Genomic DNA, 22,010 nt, shown 5'->3' on the forward strand with positions numbered 1-22,010 from the left:
TGCCAAAATCACCAATTTCAAAATATTTGAAAAAATTTAAATTAAATTGGCATTTAATAAAGGCGCATGGCATTTAATAAATTAATTTGAGCCTCAAAAAATCAATTTTTTTATTATTAAGACATTTAAAATTAATTTTTATTAAATTAAAATTGAAAATGGGGCGCTTGAGGTATCATGTTTTATTATTTTATTAGGTCGGCCTCTTGTTTTTGCAAATTTATTTATTTTTTAGCCTATTTTGCCAAGTCAACCTATGGAGAGATGAAGTGGTGAGCGCCCTATATAGTAGGGGTGTTTTGAGCAATTTTAATCATTCATTCATTATTTCAAGTGCGATTTGAGGAGCAAGGAAGGAGGTGCGAAAGCTAGCCTATTTGGAGCGAATTATCTTAAGTGTTGAAGACTAAAGGTGGTGGAATTGATGCTTGAGAAGATTAAAGGAGGCACATTTTGCTAAAGGAAGGACTTTGATCTATATTTCGCCTAGCCAAAATTCACCCTATTTTTGCATCATTTTTTAGAATTAATTCTCAAGTGGAGGTATGGCGAGATCATCCTAGTCCCAATGTTGAGATTTTGAATTTTGAACTTCAAGTTTTTGAAAATTACATGGTTAATTAGGAAATGATAACTCAAGATTTATCATGAAGTTTCCTAATTAAAATCTTAAATCTTCCTTTTGAATCCTAATTTCTACACTTCAAGATATATTATTAATTGTGAAATGTTGTGTAGGTATCAAGATGGCGACTCCCAAGCTCGAAAGATCTACAAGTCGGAAGGCTCTCCTCAAGGAAAATCAAGCCAAATCAAGGACGGTCTCCTCCAAGAAGATCAAGCAAGGATAAGGGCGACCTCCTCCAGTCTAGCATCGACAAGGATGGCTTTCTTCGATCAAACATCAACAAGGGCGACCTCTTCCAATCCAGCATTCCAAGGCGAGGTACATCAATCATCCTGCAAATCAAGGACAAAAGGAGTTAGAACAAGGGTTCATTGAAGAAGCAGATAATTTCAGAAGAGTTAATTAAAGATAGCTTCTCAACAACATCAAATTGAATATCTACCAAGCTACAAGTGTCAGACGAGGTGGCATCCTAGTCATCACTCCTCCAGTCGGATTGGTCCACCTCAACAATGTCTAGATTCAATGTACCTAACTCATAGAAGGTAGCACAAACTTCGATGTACCTGCCCCGGCTATCCATTGGTGGAATTTTCCAGAGAGGATATGTGTCCAAGCAATACAATTATTTCATTGGTCGAGCATTAAATGTTATGTAATGGTTGTAACAAACCCTAATTAGGGTTTTCATTGTAAAATCTTGGCCATTGATCTCGAATTGATCTCAGCCATCGAATTGTATTATGGGCACAATATAAACCCCGACTCTTCATTTTGTAAAGGAAATGGATAGAAAATAGTTGGAAGCAGTTAGAAGACAGATAGAGAGTAGTTAGAAGGTGATTAGCTAGTTGATAGAATAGCAATTAGAGTAGAGTAGAGAGAGAAGGCAAAGATTGTTGCCAAGATGTTGTTGTAAAAGACTTGTAACTTCATTGAAGAAATGGTGAAATTTATGGGTCGATTCGACAATTTGCATGGTCTCTATACTTCTCGTATTTGATTTCATGTTATTAGATGAGTGGAAGAAATGTGCTTGATTGATGGTGGAATTCGTATATCCATACTACTAGCAGTTTGTTGATTGCAGACTTGCCTTGTGTAGTCAACTGGAATCATTCAGCTTAAGCTTAACTTCAATTGTCGCTTCTTCATTGATATGCATCAACCTGATGGTGTCTATGCCTGCAGTGATGATTTGAACATCATAAAGCTTTCCTTCGAAGATCGCACTAACCTTGTGGAGATGTTCCTGTGATGTCAAAACAAGACTTAGTTAGAATTTCATCTAAGATCATTCATTGCTCTTACATTCTTAGTGTTAGGATTAGATCCTTTCCTCGCCCTCGTTTTTTTTCCTTTTTTCAAATCAAAGCTAGTAAAATCTTGTGTTCCAGCAAATATTCAAAGCAGATCAGACGTTCAATCATCAAATGTAAGTCCCCTTGTGATTCCAGCAAATCACATCATACCACAGAGAGCTTATCCACACGTAGAGATCCTACAGAAAAGAACCTTGAAGTCACTCTGATTGATCCTTTTCGCAATATCTTTAGCATTCAGAGGCTTTACTCAAGAGAGGATAAGGTACCCCTGGGTATTTTATTCTGTGTTTGATAGTGTACAAAATACACGTCAACATGTACCTAACCTCATCATTTATTGGTCAATGTTTAAAAGGACATGTGTCCTATTTATTGTAATTTTATCATTGGTCAAGTATTCAATGCTATGTAATGTTTGAAACAAACCCTAATTAGGATTTCCGTCTTTCAATCTTGGCCATTGATGTGGATTTGATTTTGGCCACTCAATTGTATTGAGAGCACTATATAAGGCTTGCTCTCCTCATTTGTGAAGGTTAATAGTTAGTAGCAGATTATAATAGTTAGCAGCTAGATCATTAGAAGTAGAGTGAATTAGAAGGAGAAGGTAGAAATTGTTGCCAAGCTTGTAAATAAACATCCTTTTGATTGAATTTATGGTGAATGGTGTTGTTTCTTTTACATATTGGATGATTTCGTTTTATATCTTCATGTTAGATGAAGTTCATTGATTGTGATGGAGTAATGTGTGAATGTTGATAATTCCTTGGTTCATACTATTTGTGGTTGGATGATTTTCAATTACAGTGCATAGTTAGCCTGAACATCAAGATGTGCTAAGTTCAATTGTGGATATGTTTATTCAAGTTGCGCTACTGTATTGGGTATTTGGATGAACGTTCATAATATGAAAACCTTTCATTTACCTTGATAGATTGCATCGGTTTTGTGTAGTTGTTGGCAACTTGGCGAAGCAAAGCTTGGTTTAAGGAATGTGTCCATCCTAGCACGATCCGGTGTTATCATTGATCTTAGGAGTAGATTAGACTTCTCTAAACTCTCAATCCCTTTTGTCTTTATTTTCAAATCAAGTAAATTTCCATGTTCCAGCCGCATTCAAGCAAGAGTTCAAGTATACACGTAAGTTCCCCTTGTGATTCTGGCAATATCAAATTAACCATTGAGCTTATCTACATGTCAAAACCTGACATTTGGAACCTTGGAGTCACCTCAAGTGATCACTTAGTTCAGCATTTGAGAGGATTTTGTTCAAGAGAGGATAAGATACCTTGGTATTTTATTCTATGTACGAAGTGCATAAAAAAACACATTAACAAAACTTTAAACTTGAAATTTATGTTTAGTAGAATGTACTAATTTTTTATTTACTCTTTATATGTTCAAACTTTTATACAGAAAATCCATACTATTCTTGTTTTAGGTGAGAACGTTTGACTGGTGTTGTATGCTTGGTGGATGGGGAAAGAATCCAATGAGTTGTTTGTATGATGCCATGGGTAAAGCTAAGGATGTAGTCCATCATTACTATGGGTCCAATAAAAAAAATATGAATCCATTTGGTGGATAAATGATTAGGTGTGGAACAAGCAACTCCGCCAACACATACATGCAACAACATACTACTTGAATCTCAAGTTTTCTTCTTTGAATCATTTAGGGATGATGAGGAGGTTATGGATGTCCTTAACACATCCATAGAGAGGATGATGTTTGATGGAATCCTAAGAGGCATAATTCTGGACCAGTTGCAGGTTTATAAGGTGAACAAGGGAGATTTTCTTCAGTTCTATTTGTTCAAAGGAGAATGACTGAATAACCAAGTAACAAAATACTAAGTTCTTCAAAATTTATATCGCATTCTCATAGATAGTAGATCTGGCTAACAAGTGCAATTGTAGTTTGTTTACAAAGCTATAAATGTTGTCCTTGTGGTTTTGTGGTGGGAAGATTATGTTACAAAAAGAATAAAAATCATCAAAGCCTTTCTATAATGCTTTTGGGTGTGAGCATAATTGGAGCACTCTAGAGGCCATCCGTACAAGAAGAACAATTATTTGACGTAAAAGTGTTTAAATGACTTCATTTTTGTGCAGTACAATCTTTGTCTTTGCATTAAAAAGGTGGAGGGAAAGGAGACTGATGATGTGATTGACTGGATGGCATTGGTCCATAGTTGAATTGGATTGTTGACAACTTGGAACACATGTTTTACATGGAGGAAATCCTTGATTTTGAGAGAGAAGTAGCTGAACGAGCAGCAGAATTAGAAGTGCAAGAGCAAGTGCAGGCAGAAGTGCCAAGACAGGCTTCATTAGATGACATGAGATGTTTGATGATGATATTGTTCTTGAGGAGGAATCTTTATAATCCAGTTTGAGGGTGCCACCATTGAGGAGCTCTGAGAAATTTAAAAAATAATTAATATAGATTTGTAATTTTGTATGATGATGACACTTGATCAATCATCATAGCATATATGATGGTATGATGTGCATTGTACTCCTTTTTTGTCAAAATCAATAAAAAGATAACTAACAAGTTATTTAAATTCAGTATTTTGTGTGTTAGTTAAATTTATTTTACAAATATATGTATTTTTTAGTAAGACAAGTTTTTGATCTATGGTTTTAACTTTTGCAGATCATTTATAAAAATAGAGTTCTTAATTGCATTTCTAAACTGGTTCTTTGGGATTGTTATTTTTCTTTTGATTCTAATGCACTTTAGAAGCACAGATACACAACCATTGTTTTTGGATTGTTCCTTTTTGTATTTCATTTTGTCTGGTTAAAAACTAAAATATGTGAAATATTTGCATATTGAAGGAGATTGGCAATCGATGTCTAGAACCTTTATTGTTTTTTCTTATTTTCACAGGTTAAACAACTTAAGGCAATCATGAAGGCTGCAGCAGATCTTGCAGTTTTGCATTTTCAAGATCTTCCTAATGGGTCACCTACACACAATGACACAAGGAGTCAAGTATTCGAGTTGTTTGATAAAAATGAAGATGGCTTGATTAGTATGGAGGAGCTAAAAGAAATAATGGAGGAGCTTGGAGCTGATAAAGAAGATGCCCTTGAGCTCATGCAGCTAGTAGATGCAAATAGTGATGGTTCTCTGAGCTCTGTTGAGTTTGCTGAATTTCAAAAGCAGGTATATTAAAAACGAATTTCATAATGTAAGTTTTTGATGCATTTTGATAGAGACATTTTCTCGCTGACACATGCTTTCTCTTTATACAACTTGGAGAGCTTGTTAGGTCCAATGAATAGTTTCTTTTGTTAAATATCGTTGAAACCAAAATATGTTCAGGGTCTGTATTTTTTTCTCAGATTTTAGTGATATTAGTGGGTTTTCTCGTCTTTTTTCCTTCTGATTCCTGACCAACTGCATGCTTCAATTTTAGGTGGGTATCTTTCAGAATTTGGAGGGTATGGATGAACAGTGCAGTAGAAAGTTGGATAGGAAGTTCCATTGTTTTCAGATTGATCAAAGTGGAAGTAGCCCTAGCTTGGTTGAGAATGCTGAATGTAACTCAATTGCAGAGAAACATGTCTCTTTGTCTAGTCATATAAATATCCAGACTGATGTATGTCACAAAATCTGTTCTCTCCAGTAGCAAAACATAGAAATTGATATGATGCCTTCTGAATAAGTTTCATCTCAAATGCTGCATAGTGGAAAAAGGGCAACCAGGATTCAATCTGTGATTTGTCTCAAAACGCTATCTATTCTTCTGCAAATAATGCAGTTATTGAGTTTCACGATACTGACATGGCATCTCAAATACTGTGGGGAAGAGAATTCCAATCCTTATGTTGGCACCAATTCTTTGGAGGAAAGCAAATAAGTAAGTGTGGAAACATCTTTGGGACAATGCAGGGGAAAGTTTGATATCAAGTATGTTCCTTCAGATTTGTAAAGTGTCTCTGAGCTGATACTTGAGGAGAAATAAAAGTTAATGCAGGAAAATTCTTCGTGTGCTTGTGCACCTCTCTCTCTCTGTCTGTCTGTATATAGATGTTATATTCATGCAACTAGGAATTTGCTGCAGCCCGTTCATTTATAAGGGGGATGAGTAAAAGGGATTGCATTTCTTATTGTATATTTAATGATTTCCAGTTGTGACATATCTCACTGTAATTTACCACCATTTCTCCACTTGTACAAATGAGAAAGATGATTAACCACATTGGATTAAGTTACATCTGTACTATTAAGTCATCAGTTATCATTGCTTCCATTGTTTTGGTTTGTATAGGACGACTGCATTGGTTTATTGAAATACTTTGATATGCCATTGATTTGCACGTGGTTGAAGTTTCCTCATTAATCGATTTTGGAGTAGGAGAATCTGGACCTAGCAATGCCTTATTCATTTTCCTACGATATGGTTTGGCCTATGGGAAGAATACAATATTAAAAAAAATTGTAACATCAGTTTGGACATCATGGACACAAATTATGTGAAATTATGAACAATTATCAGATTTGTTTTAGATACTTCTGGTAAAGAACATTTCAAGCTTTTGAAAAGAATGCATCAATTTCAGTACCATTTTTTGGTATGTGTTTATTCATGGTCTTGCACTTAACATGAAATTAAAAATTAAACTTTAGTGGAGTATGAGTTAAATTGTACTATTGGTTGCAGTATTGTAGGAATAGGACTTAAGTTTTAGGTTATTTTTGTCTGTCATTCTGAGGAGTAAATTGATTTTTTGGTTGCAAAGCATCTTTATTTCTTAGGATTTTGAGGTTATGATTATCATTTAATTATATTTGTGATTTATTGCAAACTAACTAAAAGTTTGGAGGGTAATTTTGTATGGTTCAAAGTTTGAGTTTAGTTGCATTTGTTATCATCCCTATGTTAAGTGAAGACTATCATAGGTATATGTGTGCTTTTGAGTTATTTTAGAATGTCTTCCCTGAGTATTGTGATAATGCTTTTTTTCTTATTTATGTAATAACTATATGACGAGTACAATAGTTGTTGTTATTTATTTATATTTTTTGTTATATATATTGAGGGTTATGGGTGTAGAACACAGAAGTACTACTGAGAGTGGGGGGAGGGGGGGGGGGGTGGCGGGTTGCGTGAATCAGTAGTAAAAAAAACTTTAATCCTTTTTAACCACTTAAAACCTTTACCAAGCTTTAATCTGAAACACCAATGTATTCCTTGAACAATCTGAAAATATAATCAATGTCCTTATTGTGAATTCGAAACAGAGAGTTTTGTACCAATCTGAATTTAAATACTACAGCATCTCAGTAATATAACATAAATAGAAAGCATATATTTTAATCTGTAGCAGAAATACTGAATCAACAATCTGGTCAGAATGCTTCTGTGTATGTCTGATATAAATCTGTATTTGAAGAACAATCTGAATACTGGTGAAGGCCTGTGTGCTTTTAATGAAAAATCTGCAAACGATCAATGTTCTTCCAAAGACAGTCAATCACCACTGTGTATAAAAATTGAATTATGAACTTTAGATGATATAAAATAAACTGACAAAGGTTATACCATTCATCACCAAAAAGACTCTTGAAATTTCAATAACACTGAACTGTTCTCAATCCGTCATCAAACCTTATCCTCCAAACAACACACTGTGGATGTACATAATTTTTATCTTAGAAGATATCTCGCTGTTCAACAGTTGTACGTTATTTTCATTATTATCTCCTTATCGTATCCAAGTTTTTGATAAACTTTTGTCTTTTTCAATGATCTTCCACACCACTAACTCTCTTTCCTTGTCACACAACAAGCGAATATATAACCTTCTTAAAAAGAGCGAACTAAGAGTTGTTTGTTGAAAAAACAGTTACAACTGACATGGTTGAAAAAACAGGTTACAACTGATTCTTAACCAACCAAAGGAACTTCCTTTTAACAGCCACACTAATACGATTTGCTTTCAAAGACAACTAAGGAGCGATAAAGAAGTTATAATTGTTTGCCAATAAAATCTAACTTCTTTTGTCATTTACAAACTAATACTTCAAGACTCAACTCGAAGCAAAGGAACATTTTTCAGAAATGAAAGCTGTCACGGACTGTATAAAGCTGGTAAGAAATTAGAATCACCCGTAGTTGTAAAGACATATACCAACTTAACATACATCTGAAAAAAAGACAGATAGCTAATATTCTGTTCATGTTTGGAAACATGGGTCACAATGAATAATGTATCGATGCACAAAACAAAACCGAGACCATTTTTCAGAGATACGAACTGAGATAGTCGACCAATCAAGGTAACATAAATCTGTATTAATTTCTGCAATTCAATATAAATCTTTATTAATCAGTACAAGTAATAGGCACTAATCAGGCTGTAACTCTGAGCATTGTGACAGGAAAGATACTACCAGACAAGGCAGACGACATCAATGGCAAAACAACCAACAATGGGTTCCTCACCTTTTGTAACACAATATCCAAAAGTGTACTATTTGATGAAGGAAATGTTATTAATAAGACAACATTTTTGGATTTTAGATTTCAACTTTACAATGACATGATTCAGCTGTTGGAAATAGGGTTTGGCCTTATACTATAGACTACAAACAATATCAAATAGCTATAATAGAATAGGAAAATAAATAAAAAAATAATCATGTTGCACACTACCACTTGTTGGCTTGGACTTGCAGCAGAAGAGGAAGTTACTCCACTAACCCTTTTTGCCATGATGCCTTTGTGGGCCCAACCTTGTTGTCATATGTCCTAACCATTTGAAGCAAATATTTGATTGATATGGTGGTCTTAGAGCTCTCTTCTGACTTGGTGTAGAGAAAAGGAATGGAAGGGCATATCAGTATTAGACAAATCCATCCGGGTATTAATAAGACAACATTCTTGAAGTTTAGATTTCAACTATACAATGGTGGAAAGCAAGCACTTGTTGGAAATAGGGTTTGGCCTTAAAGTTAATCCTATAGATCTATATAGAATATCAACAATATCAAATAGCTATAATAAAATAAGAAAAGAAATAAAAAACAATCTTCCACACCTACCATCTGTTGGCTTGGACTTGCACTAGAAGTGGAAGTTGTTCCACTAACACTTGTTTATAATGCCCTTGGTGGACTCAACTTTGTTGTTGTCCATCCTAACCATTTGAAGCAAATATTTGATTGATATGAACATCCTTAGAGATCTCTTTGCTATCTTGGGGTAGAGAAAAGGAATGGAAGGGCATGTTTATATTAGACAAATCCATTGCAGGTTGCTACAATATGCCATCTTTCATGTGATTTGCATTTCCTTCACTATGCATGCCATTGCTCCAAACCTCATTTCTATTTCTCTAAAGAAAACATCATGACCAAGTCATGGATCTCTCCTCCAATGATTGGCAAGTGGGACCAAACCAAAAGCCATTGTTTCCAATGCCTTCTCTAGCCCTCTAGAATATTTAGTTGGAACATAATCAAGGGTAATTTTCTTCCCTTGGTCTTAGTTGCTAAGGAAGCCAACAATTTTTGAGAAAAACATGGATGCCATTTTAAAAGATGCACTACATTTCAATCTCCATGAAGTTTTGCCTTAAGATGTCTAGGATGGCTTGGTGTATGGCACTAGATTGAATAATGAATACTTTCTTCAACTGAATCTTTGTTGTGTGTCCTCTAGAGAACATGTGAAATTTGGGATCCATTTAGTAAGCTTTCCAAAGGAAACCTCCTAATGAAGCCACATCCATAAAAAAATATTTAGATATATGATAAAGGAAACTCATGGCAACAAAAGAGATGAAATTTTTTCATTAAATCCATGCCTCATTCATGAGGGGTCCTCATTATTTCATCTTAAAGTGAGATGCCATTGAGTCTATTACTCTTAGAGTCGACAAATAAATCTGAATATCCAAAATTTCCAAATTCATAGTATAAGTTTTTTGACATTCCTAGCCATGTGTGGTCTAAGGTAATGAAATGTGTGAATCATACCAATCTATTTGCTTGATTGTCTAAGATGAGCTCATTAGGAGCTTTGGTTGCCTTGATGGCAAGGAAATTTTTTTAACCATTGGCTTCTTTGAAGCAATGCCTAGTGATGGACTTCAAATTGTTTAATGATGGCCAAATCGATCTAAGAAATCTTTTGATTTTCCAATTTGGAGAGTTTTTGTTTCTAATGGCGTTTAAGATGACCATTGAGCCAACTATAATTGAGAGATTCTTGTTTTTTTTATGCTTAAAGATAATTTGTAAGATGCAATAGAGACAAATTGACTTGCAAAATCCTTAAAGATGCGACAAACATCATATTGGTTTGAATTACCTCTAGAAGTTCCATTAAAGTCCATTTTCAAGAAATTTGCAGGGGCGGAATTCACCTAGTATCTTTCCTTATAGTAGATGATCAATCAACTCTTTAGGCCCCATGAATGGAGGGAAGTTTAAGAGTGACTAAGTTTTCAAAATGATTGTACTAAGAAGAGAATGGTTTATTTTTGTGAGGGGAATTATATACTTGAGCCATTACTACCTCAACAATAGTGACTTCTAGGTTGGAAAGAAATTCCTCTATAGGAATGGATTTTTCTTGACATATCTATCTATTTCTTTCCTTCCAAAAATGCCAATGAGGAGAGATGAGATGATTGTTCATAAAATTGAAAATATAGCTTATAGTTTCCAATAACACACCTTTCTAGTCCAATTTTACACAAAGCTAGGTCCAATGCTTATAGTTGTGAAGGTATAGTAAATGAGAATGTGAGGAGGATTCCTTGATTTTGAGATATAGGGGACAATAAGGACCTTCAAACCTTGACCTTCATAGTTTTTTGCTAGTAACATTTTTTCCAGGAATCATTGTCCAAGCAAAGGCTCCAACATTTGGGAGGCAATGTGTGTTCCCAAATGTTTTAGATGGCCTTTCTTTTTCCCTTCAATCAATAACCTCAGAGAGGTAGCCTAACTTGGTATAGCAAATCATTGATTTTTTGCAAGACCATCTAAATCCTCTCCAAATTGAACATTGATTCACTTATTTTTTAGTTCCTCCTCCAAGGGTAGTTTTTGATTTTTTGGATGCCATTGCCCAGTGATGCAAGTTTCATCAATGAAAAACTATCAACAAACTTTTTCTCCCCAAGCTTCTAATAGGAATTTTTCAACTTCTTTGAGCTCCCCTCTACCACCAAGGATTTTGTAGCTCATTCCACATAAGTTGATCCTAGAGTTAGTTGAACAACCATTTGTAATCTTCCAGATTAGATGATTGAAAATAATTAGATGATATCTAATGATGAAGTTTAAGATGTGGGAACTCTAGGAGGGTTATAAATTGTTAACGTTCTTCTTAGCTCACTAAATCCAAGTTTTTTTTATTTTTATTTTATTAAAGCATACACCATTTTGAATTTGTTTGAGGAAAGAAATCCTAAACTAGCTTGATTTGTAGAGCTCTATTGTGTCTTTCCATGGTCCCCATCTAGTATATTGATGTTAATTAATACTAGCGAGTGGTTAACTTTATGAGCTATTAACTTTAGTTTAATGTTGAAATGATAAGGTTACTATATAAATCTCCTAAGGAGGGAATATCAAAAAGATTATATAGAAGTACTAGTAAATAAGAGTAAATGGTCTCAAAGTGAGGCAAGATCAAATATATCAAAAAAAAATTAGTCCATAATCAAATCTAAAACAAGTGGAAAATAAACAAGATCAAAGGTCATGAAGTTTAATTTAGTAAATTGATGTTAATTAATACTAGTGAATGGTTAATTTTATGAGCTATTGACTTTAGTTTAATATTTAAATAATAAGGTTATTATATGGATCTCCTAAGGAGAGGATATCAAAAAAGTTATATAGAAATACTATCAAATAAGAGTAAATGGTATCAAAGTGGTCTTGTGTCAATAGATTTGACTTGGTAAAATGCACAGTTCTACTTTTATAACTTCATGTGCTTTTTCTCCATGTCTTTCACCTTCTCTAATATTTAGGACTGGTTATATTTAGAAATACATTGGAAGGGTTATCATTGTGACAATATCTCTAAAAGATAAAAAATATTTGAGGGCTCTAGAATGATGCATGTAACTTTTTATTATTCTTTTATTGTGCCAAAAACAAAAAAATGTGTTGCTAATCACTCCTTCCATGCTCTACAATGAAAAAAGGACTTGTAGATTTTAAATGTTGAAAATGAATGAGAGCATCGTTAGGCACTAGCACATAGTATTAATTTTTGATAATATGTACTTAGGAAAGTTAAAGTGGGAAAATAAAAGAGGCCATTGGACCAAATTTTGAATTTGAAGTTTGAAGAGGCAAGGGTCAAGCCTATGATTATGAAAGCGATCCGAAGTGGCCAAATGATTAGATCTAGGTGTATAATGAATTTATTATAGTAGGTGAATAATAGGTATATTGAGGTAGGTGTATGGAGAACTATAATCAATACAAGGAATAGATGAATGTGTTAGAATATATGCACACATGGATATGGTAAAAACTAAATGGGCAGGGTAATGTGTGTATAACAATGGATAATTATTATATCAATGAGTCAAATTTTACACGGAATTATATCATTTATTGAATGTACATATATCATGACATATTCTCAAAATAAACAAACAACTAAATAAAGAATAACATGAATACACAAATTTCACCATAATAATATAAAACTTCAAGAATAATCATTTTATATTTTTTAAAAGACAATGATTGTTGTTAATATTAACATGTTATTCATTTCCAAATTATGTATTTTTATGAGTTGGAGTAGCCATGAAGGGAGACAAAGTGAAGCTAGGAATCATTTATCCTTCCCCACTAGGAAACTTCTTTTGACATTTTGACTCCAAACTAACCAAAAAAGGAAACAAGGAATATTCAGCCATGGAATTTGAAAACACAAGGCAACTTCAAATCTGTTCTCTATTTTACCATTCTCATTTCACCAAGTTTTCACAACCGACCATTTCAATCTCAGAGTTGTCTGTGTAAAATGGTGGACCACTCAATAACTACGTTACTTGGCCAAAAGGTAGCATAATTGAAAAGGCATAGCCAAAAACCTCAATATGAACGACTGTAAAAGCCCATAAAGACAAAACTTGTGATCTAAGATTTTGCCGCCCTGTAAAATGGAAACTATGCAAAAATCTTGCCAATACAACACTCCATGAACATATTCCTTATCTATTTTGCTCTCCACACCACCTTATATAAATATCAATGGCCGAAGCAATTCAAAACCATTCATCTCTAAAATCATCAAGTTACAAGCAGACTAATCAGTCATATTTCAAACTGTTGCTGCAACAGTTTTAATGGCGGATGGAAGCAGGAACAGAGCATCTCAGCATCGTTCTCAGTTTGCAGAGATTTTTGAAAAGCATACAATCAAGAAGAAGATCAGAGCCCAAGTAATAATAACATGGCTCTGTGTTTTAGTTTTGGGTTTGGTGATCTTTGGAGGCATTGTGGTGTTGTTAACATGGATTGCCCTTCAACCCCACAAGCCAAAATACTCTGTAGATTATGCTTCTCTCTCCAACCTCAGCATTTCACATAATGTACTGAATATAAGGATGAGCTTCAACTTCACAGCCCACAACCCAAATGACTGCATTGGGATATACTATGAGAAGATGGAGGGTTATGCTTATTATGGGTATCAGAGGATTGCAGGGGCTTACATTGCACCATTTTATCAGGGGTTCAAGAATACTACCATTCTGAGGCCTATTTTGACTGTGCATTCTTTTGTGTTGGAGGAGGATGTTGCAAGAGATTTGGCATTGGAGAATTTCTTTGGAGGTGTGGAGTTGAGGCTAAAATTGTTTGCTAGGGTTAGATTCAGAGTGGGCAGTTGGAAGTCTGGTCATTATAATATGAAAGTCAGTTGTCATGTGAAGGTTCAGATGAATGGTGGGTCTGGTTCATTTAAGCCTAAAAGATGTAGGGTATACTTCTGATGGAGTAGGATTTTTATGTAAATTACAGACCATTTGTTTTGTTACATATTGTAGATAGACAACAGGAAAAAGAATTTTGCAGCTATTATTATAATGTAATGTTTTTCTTCTTTTGGCTTGGGATACCTTTTCAATTGTTCTATGATTGGAATCTACTTCTAATGATGTATTCTTGGCTTGAGTGTAAAATGGAATTACACGGGATGCTATTAGAATCAATAAGTTTAAAAAATTATTATTTATTATAATGTTTCTCTAAATAAATTTATTAATGTTGATATATATATATTTTTTGTTTGATAATTGGCCGAAGCCTGAATAGTTTTTGACTGGAGTTATGAACTAGTGGGACACCCCATCCCCTTAGATTAGATTGACCCCAAGCCCTTCCCCATCCTATGGAAGGCCAAGAGTCGCAACTTAGAATTCCACTTCAGTCCCTATTAGCAATTGAACTTGGGTCTCCACAGTGAGAACCCAATGTGAGAACCCAATGTTTTAACCAGTTAAGCTCAACCCATTGGACAATTTATTAATGTTGATATTCTAAATATAAAATTTAAATTTATATTTACAATATGCACAAAAATGAAAAAAAATCAATTTATTATTATCTTTTAATTTTATATTATTTTATCTTTATTTAGATACCTTTTAACTCCCATTCACTCTAAGTTTAATTGATTAATCAATTTTGTCTATCTTCATTATGTAATCACTTAACTTCCTAATTATCTCAATCAATTAATCTAAGATATGATGATGATGATGATGTAGTCTTAATAGATTTTTTCTTTAATCAATATTTTCATAAAAAAATTAAATATAATAATAATTTTTTAAGTAGAATAATGAACAAGTATGATATTTTGACATAAACAAGAATGGTGTTGTCTAAGAAAGAATGGGTGAATGGGTGAGGAGGAGCTTTTGAATCTATAATATAGACAATAAAGTATTAAAAGATTGATGATTAAATGTCAATGCTTTATAACATAGAGATTCCTTAAATTAATGTGTTATTTTTTCAATATATGATTTTAAGGTTAAAAAATATATCTTGTGCATATGGTGGAATCTAGTTTATTAGTAGTCATATAACAATCATGTGTATTATAAATGATTTTTTTCAAATAAATGATTGTAAGCTAATGTTTTATATATAAATATAAAATAATTAAATAAATGTCCATAAATAATGTTTATATCTTAAATACATGTATTTAATTTTTTTTTATAAAAAAAATCTATTTACATTGTTTATTTGTTTTTATCTTATAAATTATATTTGATTTATTATGAGTTAATTTACTTTATTTTAGGGGTTCTTCCCATAGTGTGTTGGTTAAGTGGTGGTGTTGTTATAACCACCAAGGTTCAAACTCCCACTAGGCCATTGTGATTGCAGGCTTGTGTCTTCACTAATCCAATGTAATCACGGATTTGAACCTCAACTTTGTTATATGAGAATGAAGTCCCCCGCTTGTGACCTCACCATTTCATAGCTCCAGGTTAAAAAGTTTACTTGAAACTTTAATAAAAAATTATTTTATTTTTATTATTTAAAAGTTATTTTAAATAATTTTATTTATTTGCAGTTTTTTTTATAATTTTAGTTTTTAAAATATATGTTAATTGTATTTTAGTTTGTTCTATAAACACAATCAAGATATGACATTATATTAATGTCACTTAGGATACCTCTAGAATAATAAAGTTATACTAGTTTAAATTTAAATAATTAGTTAAAATTTGATAATTACACCATTAGTTCTACTGGAATTAAATGTAAAATGATTAAGGCATTTAGCTTTAGGAATAAGAATGAAGAATAACATCTCTGTGATACAAAATAAATTTTATTGTCTAGAAATGAATTCTTTTGATTTGCTCTTTATCTTAAAACTAGAATAGATTCAAAATCTTTTCTTATATGAACCCACGTCTTGCAAGGTTGAACCTAAGCTCATCTAAAATGATCATATGCTTCTATAACCTTTTTCACCTTGACCATTAATATAATAGGATGTGCAAGGATTGGTGTTATTCAAAAATACCTTAGGGAAGTCATTTAGATGATAAGAATCACATTCCCCTTAGCCAAACCCATGATAGACTATATTTACAATAAAATATTGAAGAAAACACTTCAAAAGGTATCCTAGATGCATATGCTTGATAATTGAACTATTAGTTTTACTAGAATTAAATGTAAAAAGATTAAGGTGGTTAGCTTTAGGAATAAGAATGAATAATAACATCTTGATACAATCCAAAATCAATTTATTATTGTCTAGAAATGAATACTTCTGCTTTTCTCTTTATCTTAAAACTAGAGTAGCCTCAAAATCTTTTCTGATTTGAATCCACATCTTGTAAGGTTGAATCTATGCTTATTTATTATGATTATACACTTCTACAATCTTTTTCACCTTGACCATTAATATAATAGGATGTGCAATTATTGGTGTTATTTTATACCTTAGGTAAGTCATTGGATTACAAGGATCACATTCTCCTTAGTCAAACCCCATGATAGACTATAATTACAAGCAAATATTGAAGAAAACACTTCAAAAGGTATCCTAGATGCATATGTTGATGGAAATGTGTTCATTTACTTGAAGCATAGAATAAGTAATCCACAAACTTGTAGATAGAAAATGAAAGTTTCAACCCAACTCTTGAGGGCTATCAACAAAGAATCCAAAACATTGAAGAGACAAAGAAGAGGAGAGTAATTAAGGCAACAAAGATTCACAAGAAAATGATTAAACTACTAGACTTAGAAAAAGTGTTGAAGAAAAGAAATATATTGAGAAATCTAGAAATACATCAACTATAGATTGAAGTAAAAAATATTAGAAGGCAATGAGATTCACACCCTTAATTCAAGAACTATATGCCTCACATTAAGAAAGGATAGCATAGATGGCCACAAAGCCCAACTTCACACTCAAATTTATAGATTTTGCACAAAATATTAACATAGAAGTCAAATCTAAAGTGGAAAAAGTTCTAGCCTATCTCCAAAGGTCATGTAGACTTAAAATTTTATATATAAATTATTGGGTTACCAAAAAGGTTATGTAGGCTTAGAATTTTATATATAAATAATTGATTTACCAAAAAAGATACACATCATTGTTGGGATTGATAAAACTATAACCATAAGGGTCAAAGAGGTACTAAGCAAAGACAAATCTACCCAAAAGTGCAAAGGCCAATCAACCACTAATAGATAATTGGGCAAGGAATGAGAGGGCACATTTTCATCTAATAAAGAAAGGGATTTCATCCTCAATTGATAACGCTAATAGGATTTTAAATGAAAAAGAAATCAAGCCTCTACTAGCACTAAATTAGGAGTAGACATCATTTCAAGGCCGGTCATAGACATTGAACATTGCAAAGATGGAGAGATTTTTTTGACCTTTAGCACAACCTGAAGTTCAGGTCAATACAAGGGAAGACCTTAGAAATGTCTCATACAAAGACACCATTCAATTGGATAAGGCCTTTAAAAGAAAGAGGATACCTACAAAATTATTAATCTGGCCAGTGCATCATTTTTGGTGCTATTGGGTCAAGTATCTACATCAATTAAGTGGGCTTCATTATCCATGCAAATAAAACAAAAGAAAGTCTAGTATTAGCTAATCACATCCCATAATTACCACACTAAAAAAATTCTCATTCTTACAATTCTTTCCCATTGCACCATTGGTTGGAGATAGCCAAATTGCCTCTCCTTTTTTCCTTCTACAAGTTTTGAGATCCAATGAAAATAAATAAGGTAAAGATCAATATGCAAAGAAATTATCAATCTAACAAAGTTGTTGCACCATTGGTTGAATATATGGTATTGGGGTCCTTTCTTTCTACGACTTTGTAACAAAAAAGGAAAACTTTAATTTTTAGATCTTCTCTAAGACAACAACTCATGCATGTCAATTTGACAAATTCATATTATTGTGTTATTGGTCCCTCAAATCCACAAAAGCACTCTAGTGGCATTGTCACTCTTTAGCATATACTTGTCTATTTTTTAAATTGTAGTTGTATGATATATTATAATAAATAAAATTCAATTTAATAAATAGATTCATAGTATCAATTTAGATTAATTTTAGATTGCCAATATTTATTATATTTGTATGGAAAGAGTTTATTAAATATTTGATGACATAAAAAATCTAATGGTTTTGTTGCTCTTCAACATGTATTTGGATGTCTTATTTAATTGTAGTTGTGTGATATATATTGTTGATAAATAAAAATGAATCCAATAAATAGATTCACACTGCGAATCTATATAGTTATGTTATATTTATAATATTTTCTTTCCCCTTTCTCTCATTGCGATTTGAGAAGAGCTAATAATTTTTTTAACAAAGAATGAACTTACAAAATCTTAGAGGTCATCATGTAAACCTGTTGGTTAACAAATTTATCCTTTAATAAAAATGAAATAATCACAACCCTATTGCCCCTTTAAAGAACAAACAATAACCAAACAATTGGGTAAACTTATGAAAGTTTCCCTCTGAATTTTCTAAGGTACAACTCCCTCTTTAGATTTTCAATGAATGGAAACAAAGAAAACTACGCATATACTTTTAACCAAAAACTATGAGAGGCATTTTCACATCTACACATCACTATAATGTAAATGCAATTTTTTAGAAATATAATTCTTAAATGACAAAGCTCACAGACTTTGTTAAGTTTCACACTTCTCATTCAAAGAAACTTTAGACTAAATTCCTTCACAAATGCATAACATTCCTTAAAGAAACAAGAGACTATCTTGATAGAAATGAACTCCAACCAAATTTCGATTTCATTCATCAAACACACAAATTTGAAACACCAAAATATTCACTTTCATTCATTCATAGATAAGTGAGTGTTTCCTTTCAAAACATTATGCAACTACAAATAAAGTATATCCAGTCTAAAGTTAGAAATTCTTGGACCTTGACATATTCTTTTTAAAACATATAAATAGCCATAGATCGACTAACTTCAGTTCAGGGAAACATAGAGTTACATAACTTCGCCCTTGAGTCAAGATTCGGTTTTTAAAACATAACCAGAAAACTAATTTTTTTGAAACTATCCTAAAATTCATCACTAAATAATCTCAAAGGCTCTGGACGACCGAGATTGTAGCTATGGTGTTGGCAATTGGCACTCATCCGGTAAGGATAATTGTATTTAGGGTTGTCATTGATGGCAACTCATCTTCAGATGTTGATATTTCTCATTGGGATTCGTTGTCTTATCATTTTTCTTTGATTGGGTCAACCGGTATACACTACACACCATTGGTATATACACTTTGCTTTATCCTTAATAACCGGTTAGTCTCAATGGTCTCGGTAACATGTATTTGGAACCCGATTAAGTATAGGACCCGACTAAGATATCTTGTGACCCCGATAATTTCTTTCAAGGGATTTTTGGTAGTGTGTGAAGGCCAACATGGTCATCGGGATTATGCATGATATACCTTGTGATTCAACAATTGACATGTTTATTTTTCTCATTGAGGCCAACATGGTGAAAAGATAAAGGGTATTTAAGGGAGTTTTTTAGCGATGGATTTAAGGTTAATAGAGATGCAACTTTGGATGCAAATCAGTCAGAGATTGATGGTATTGATTTGGTCAACGAGTGAAAGCTTTTGTGCACAGTTTCACGTGCACAGTTCCAACTGGTAGCAAAACATGACAGAACAAAGTATTAGTAAACCGATTCACAGAGGGTTGACAGAGAATTAACTGGAACTTATCCAGGATGGTCAGATGCAATCTATAAGTTTATTTTTGTTTGTAATCATTGTATAATATTGTGTAAGTCAGTGAGACTTTTGTTTGAGCAGTGAGCTCTAGGTGGTGAGTTTGATTGCATGTGCAATCCCCTCTATGTAATATTTGTATACCTTGATCAAGTATATAGATATTGTGGGTATCAACCCCACCGTAGTTTTTCCCTTTACAAGGTTTTCCATGTATAAATACTGGTGTTATGGTTGTGCTTCTTTATGTGTTATTTGGTTTATGCACTTTAATTCTATTTATTGTTAACCAGTTCATATGCAATAAGTTCAGAAATTTGATTACCGACAGAACACTGATTCACCCCCCTCTCAGCATTCTTGGATTCCAACAATCGGTATCAGAGCCTAGTTCCTTAGAACAATTTTAACCACTTGAGGAAGATCCAGAACTTGGAATCAATGGATACCGGTTTGTAGCAACAACTTCAACTTGCTCTTGAGGATCTTGATAATGAACAAATGGAAAATAGTAAACTAAAAAATGAACTAATGCAAGCTAGAGAACACATCATTTCATTGAAATTACATGCTCAAACTCTGGATCGACAAATAAAAGAGACAAATTAGTCAATCTATGTCCATCAATAACCCCACCAGAGATAGAAGATTTAATCAATAAAACTGGTTCATCAGAATTCAATCCAAAACACTAGATAAATACCTTGATGTTAGAAAGATTTGAGGAAATCCGGAAAGAGACAATTGATATTTGGATCAAAATTCTTTTGAGTCTAGGATATGAGTTGAGCCCCAGTTTTGTTCAATCACAAAATATACAATTACTAGGGGGTAAGGAACCAACATAAACATATGAACAAAATGTAAATACTGATCCACCGGCTAGCACTCCACCAGTAACTACTGTACCGACTAGTGAGTCCAATTTTGAAGCAGATGATACCCCGACATATAATGTACAGGACATAGAGGTTAATACTGAAAAGGAAAAGGATACTAATAGTGAAGTTGTTGTGGAAGAACATGAATAGGATAAGACACCAAGTGGCGAAGCCACCACTACACAGGAAATAAAGGATACAGTGAATAAATCTCCAATAGAAAAAGCCAAAGAAACTGTGACAGACTTCTCATCTGGCTTGGAAATTTACACATCATCTATAGCCAAAGGAAATTTGTCACAATTTTCTATCAGTTTTGACAAGCCTTATCACATGATGTCTCCGACAGAGAAAAATTTGGCCACTGCAGCACTCCAGGCACAGGCTACTCAAGAATTGGCCCAGGCAAAATCTAAAGACAAAGAATTGATTAAGAACACTTTTGAAGTTTTGAACCAGTTAGTACCAGATTTCTAGGCATAGGAGAGTGCAAGCTCATCCGGTAAAATACAGGAGACCATTAATTTTATTCCCAAACAGTATGATTCTTTGGTAAAACTTTCAATAACTGAGGCAAAGAACAACTTTGTAGAAGCCCAAAAACAAACATTTTTGCAAATGATTGCATCTAAGTATGGTAAACTTCAAATTTGCTTAGAATTCATTGATTCAACATTGGCGAAAGGAGGAAAAGTTTACAAGACTTGTATAGATTTTTCAAAGCTTATAGCCTCTATAGACAAGCAAATCTTAGACTGTAATTCTAATCCTTTTAACTCGGCAGTGAACCTAACCGGTTCTTTAGATGTTCCAATTTTGGTGATGGATCAAATTTTGAAATTAGAGAAGGAAAGGGACAACACAATAAAGAGAGCAACAAAGCTCTGAAATTTTATAGGTCCCCAACTTGATAATCTGTTATTCACAAGACTGAGTGCATATCTAACATGTAGAAGGATGATCCCATAGAATCAGAGGCAATTGAATATTATGCCAGTCTCTTGAATGGATTCACCGCCATTCTTGATTCTCTGAAGCAAGGTTGGGACAAATACTTCTCATTTTTGAAGACTATGTATGCTGACATTTTGAAATTTGTATAGAACCAACATGTGTATATATCTGTACAGAATTCTTTGTGGGAACCCCACTTTGCCATTGACGTCAAAGGGGAGGAGTATAGTGAAAAATGTATATATAGATCAGGAAGAGTATATTAGATGTATATAGAATGAGTGTATAGATCAGGGGGAGCAGATTCAGAGATGGTATCATTTTTCACATGAGTGTTGCCATCAATGCCAAAGGGGGAGATTGTTGGAAATTGACACTCATCCGATAAGGCTAATTGCATTTAGGGTTGTCATTGATGGAAAC

The 22,010-nt window shown here is 33.2% G+C and overlaps 2 protein-coding genes across 2 annotated transcripts in view; both read left to right on the forward strand.

Annotated features, from left to right (window-relative positions):
* Positions 1-6,287, forward strand: part of LOC131043445 (probable GTP diphosphokinase CRSH, chloroplastic) — a 60,332-nt gene extending 54,045 nt beyond the window's left edge. Inside the window, exons 3-4 of the mRNA XM_057976646.2 lie at positions 4,852-5,130; positions 5,384-6,287. Coding sequence (XP_057832629.2) covers positions 4,852-5,130; positions 5,384-5,596 — 492 coding nt within the window. The 3' untranslated portion in view covers positions 5,597-6,287. The remainder of the gene's footprint in view (positions 1-4,851; positions 5,131-5,383) is intronic.
* A 6,677-nt stretch (positions 6,288-12,964) lies between these two features.
* Positions 12,965-14,058, forward strand: LOC131043639 (NDR1/HIN1-like protein 3). Its single transcript, XM_057976876.1, has one exon. The coding sequence runs from the start codon at positions 13,302-13,304 to the stop codon at positions 13,947-13,949; it is 648 nt and encodes a 215-aa protein (XP_057832859.1). The 5' UTR covers positions 12,965-13,301; the 3' UTR covers positions 13,950-14,058.
* The last annotated feature ends 7,952 nt before the right edge of the window (positions 14,059-22,010 follow it).

The sequence above is a fragment of the Cryptomeria japonica genome, chromosome 4 (genome assembly GCF_030272615.1).
Source record: "Cryptomeria japonica chromosome 4, Sugi_1.0, whole genome shotgun sequence".
NCBI lineage: Eukaryota > Viridiplantae > Streptophyta > Pinopsida > Cupressales > Cupressaceae > Cryptomeria > Cryptomeria japonica.

Bases quoted from the DNA above. Each gene is read 5' to 3' on its own strand.
- LOC131043639 (XM_057976876.1), top strand. From the start codon at position 13,302: ATGGCGGATGGAAGCAGGAACAGAGCATCTCAGCATCGTTCTCAGTTT.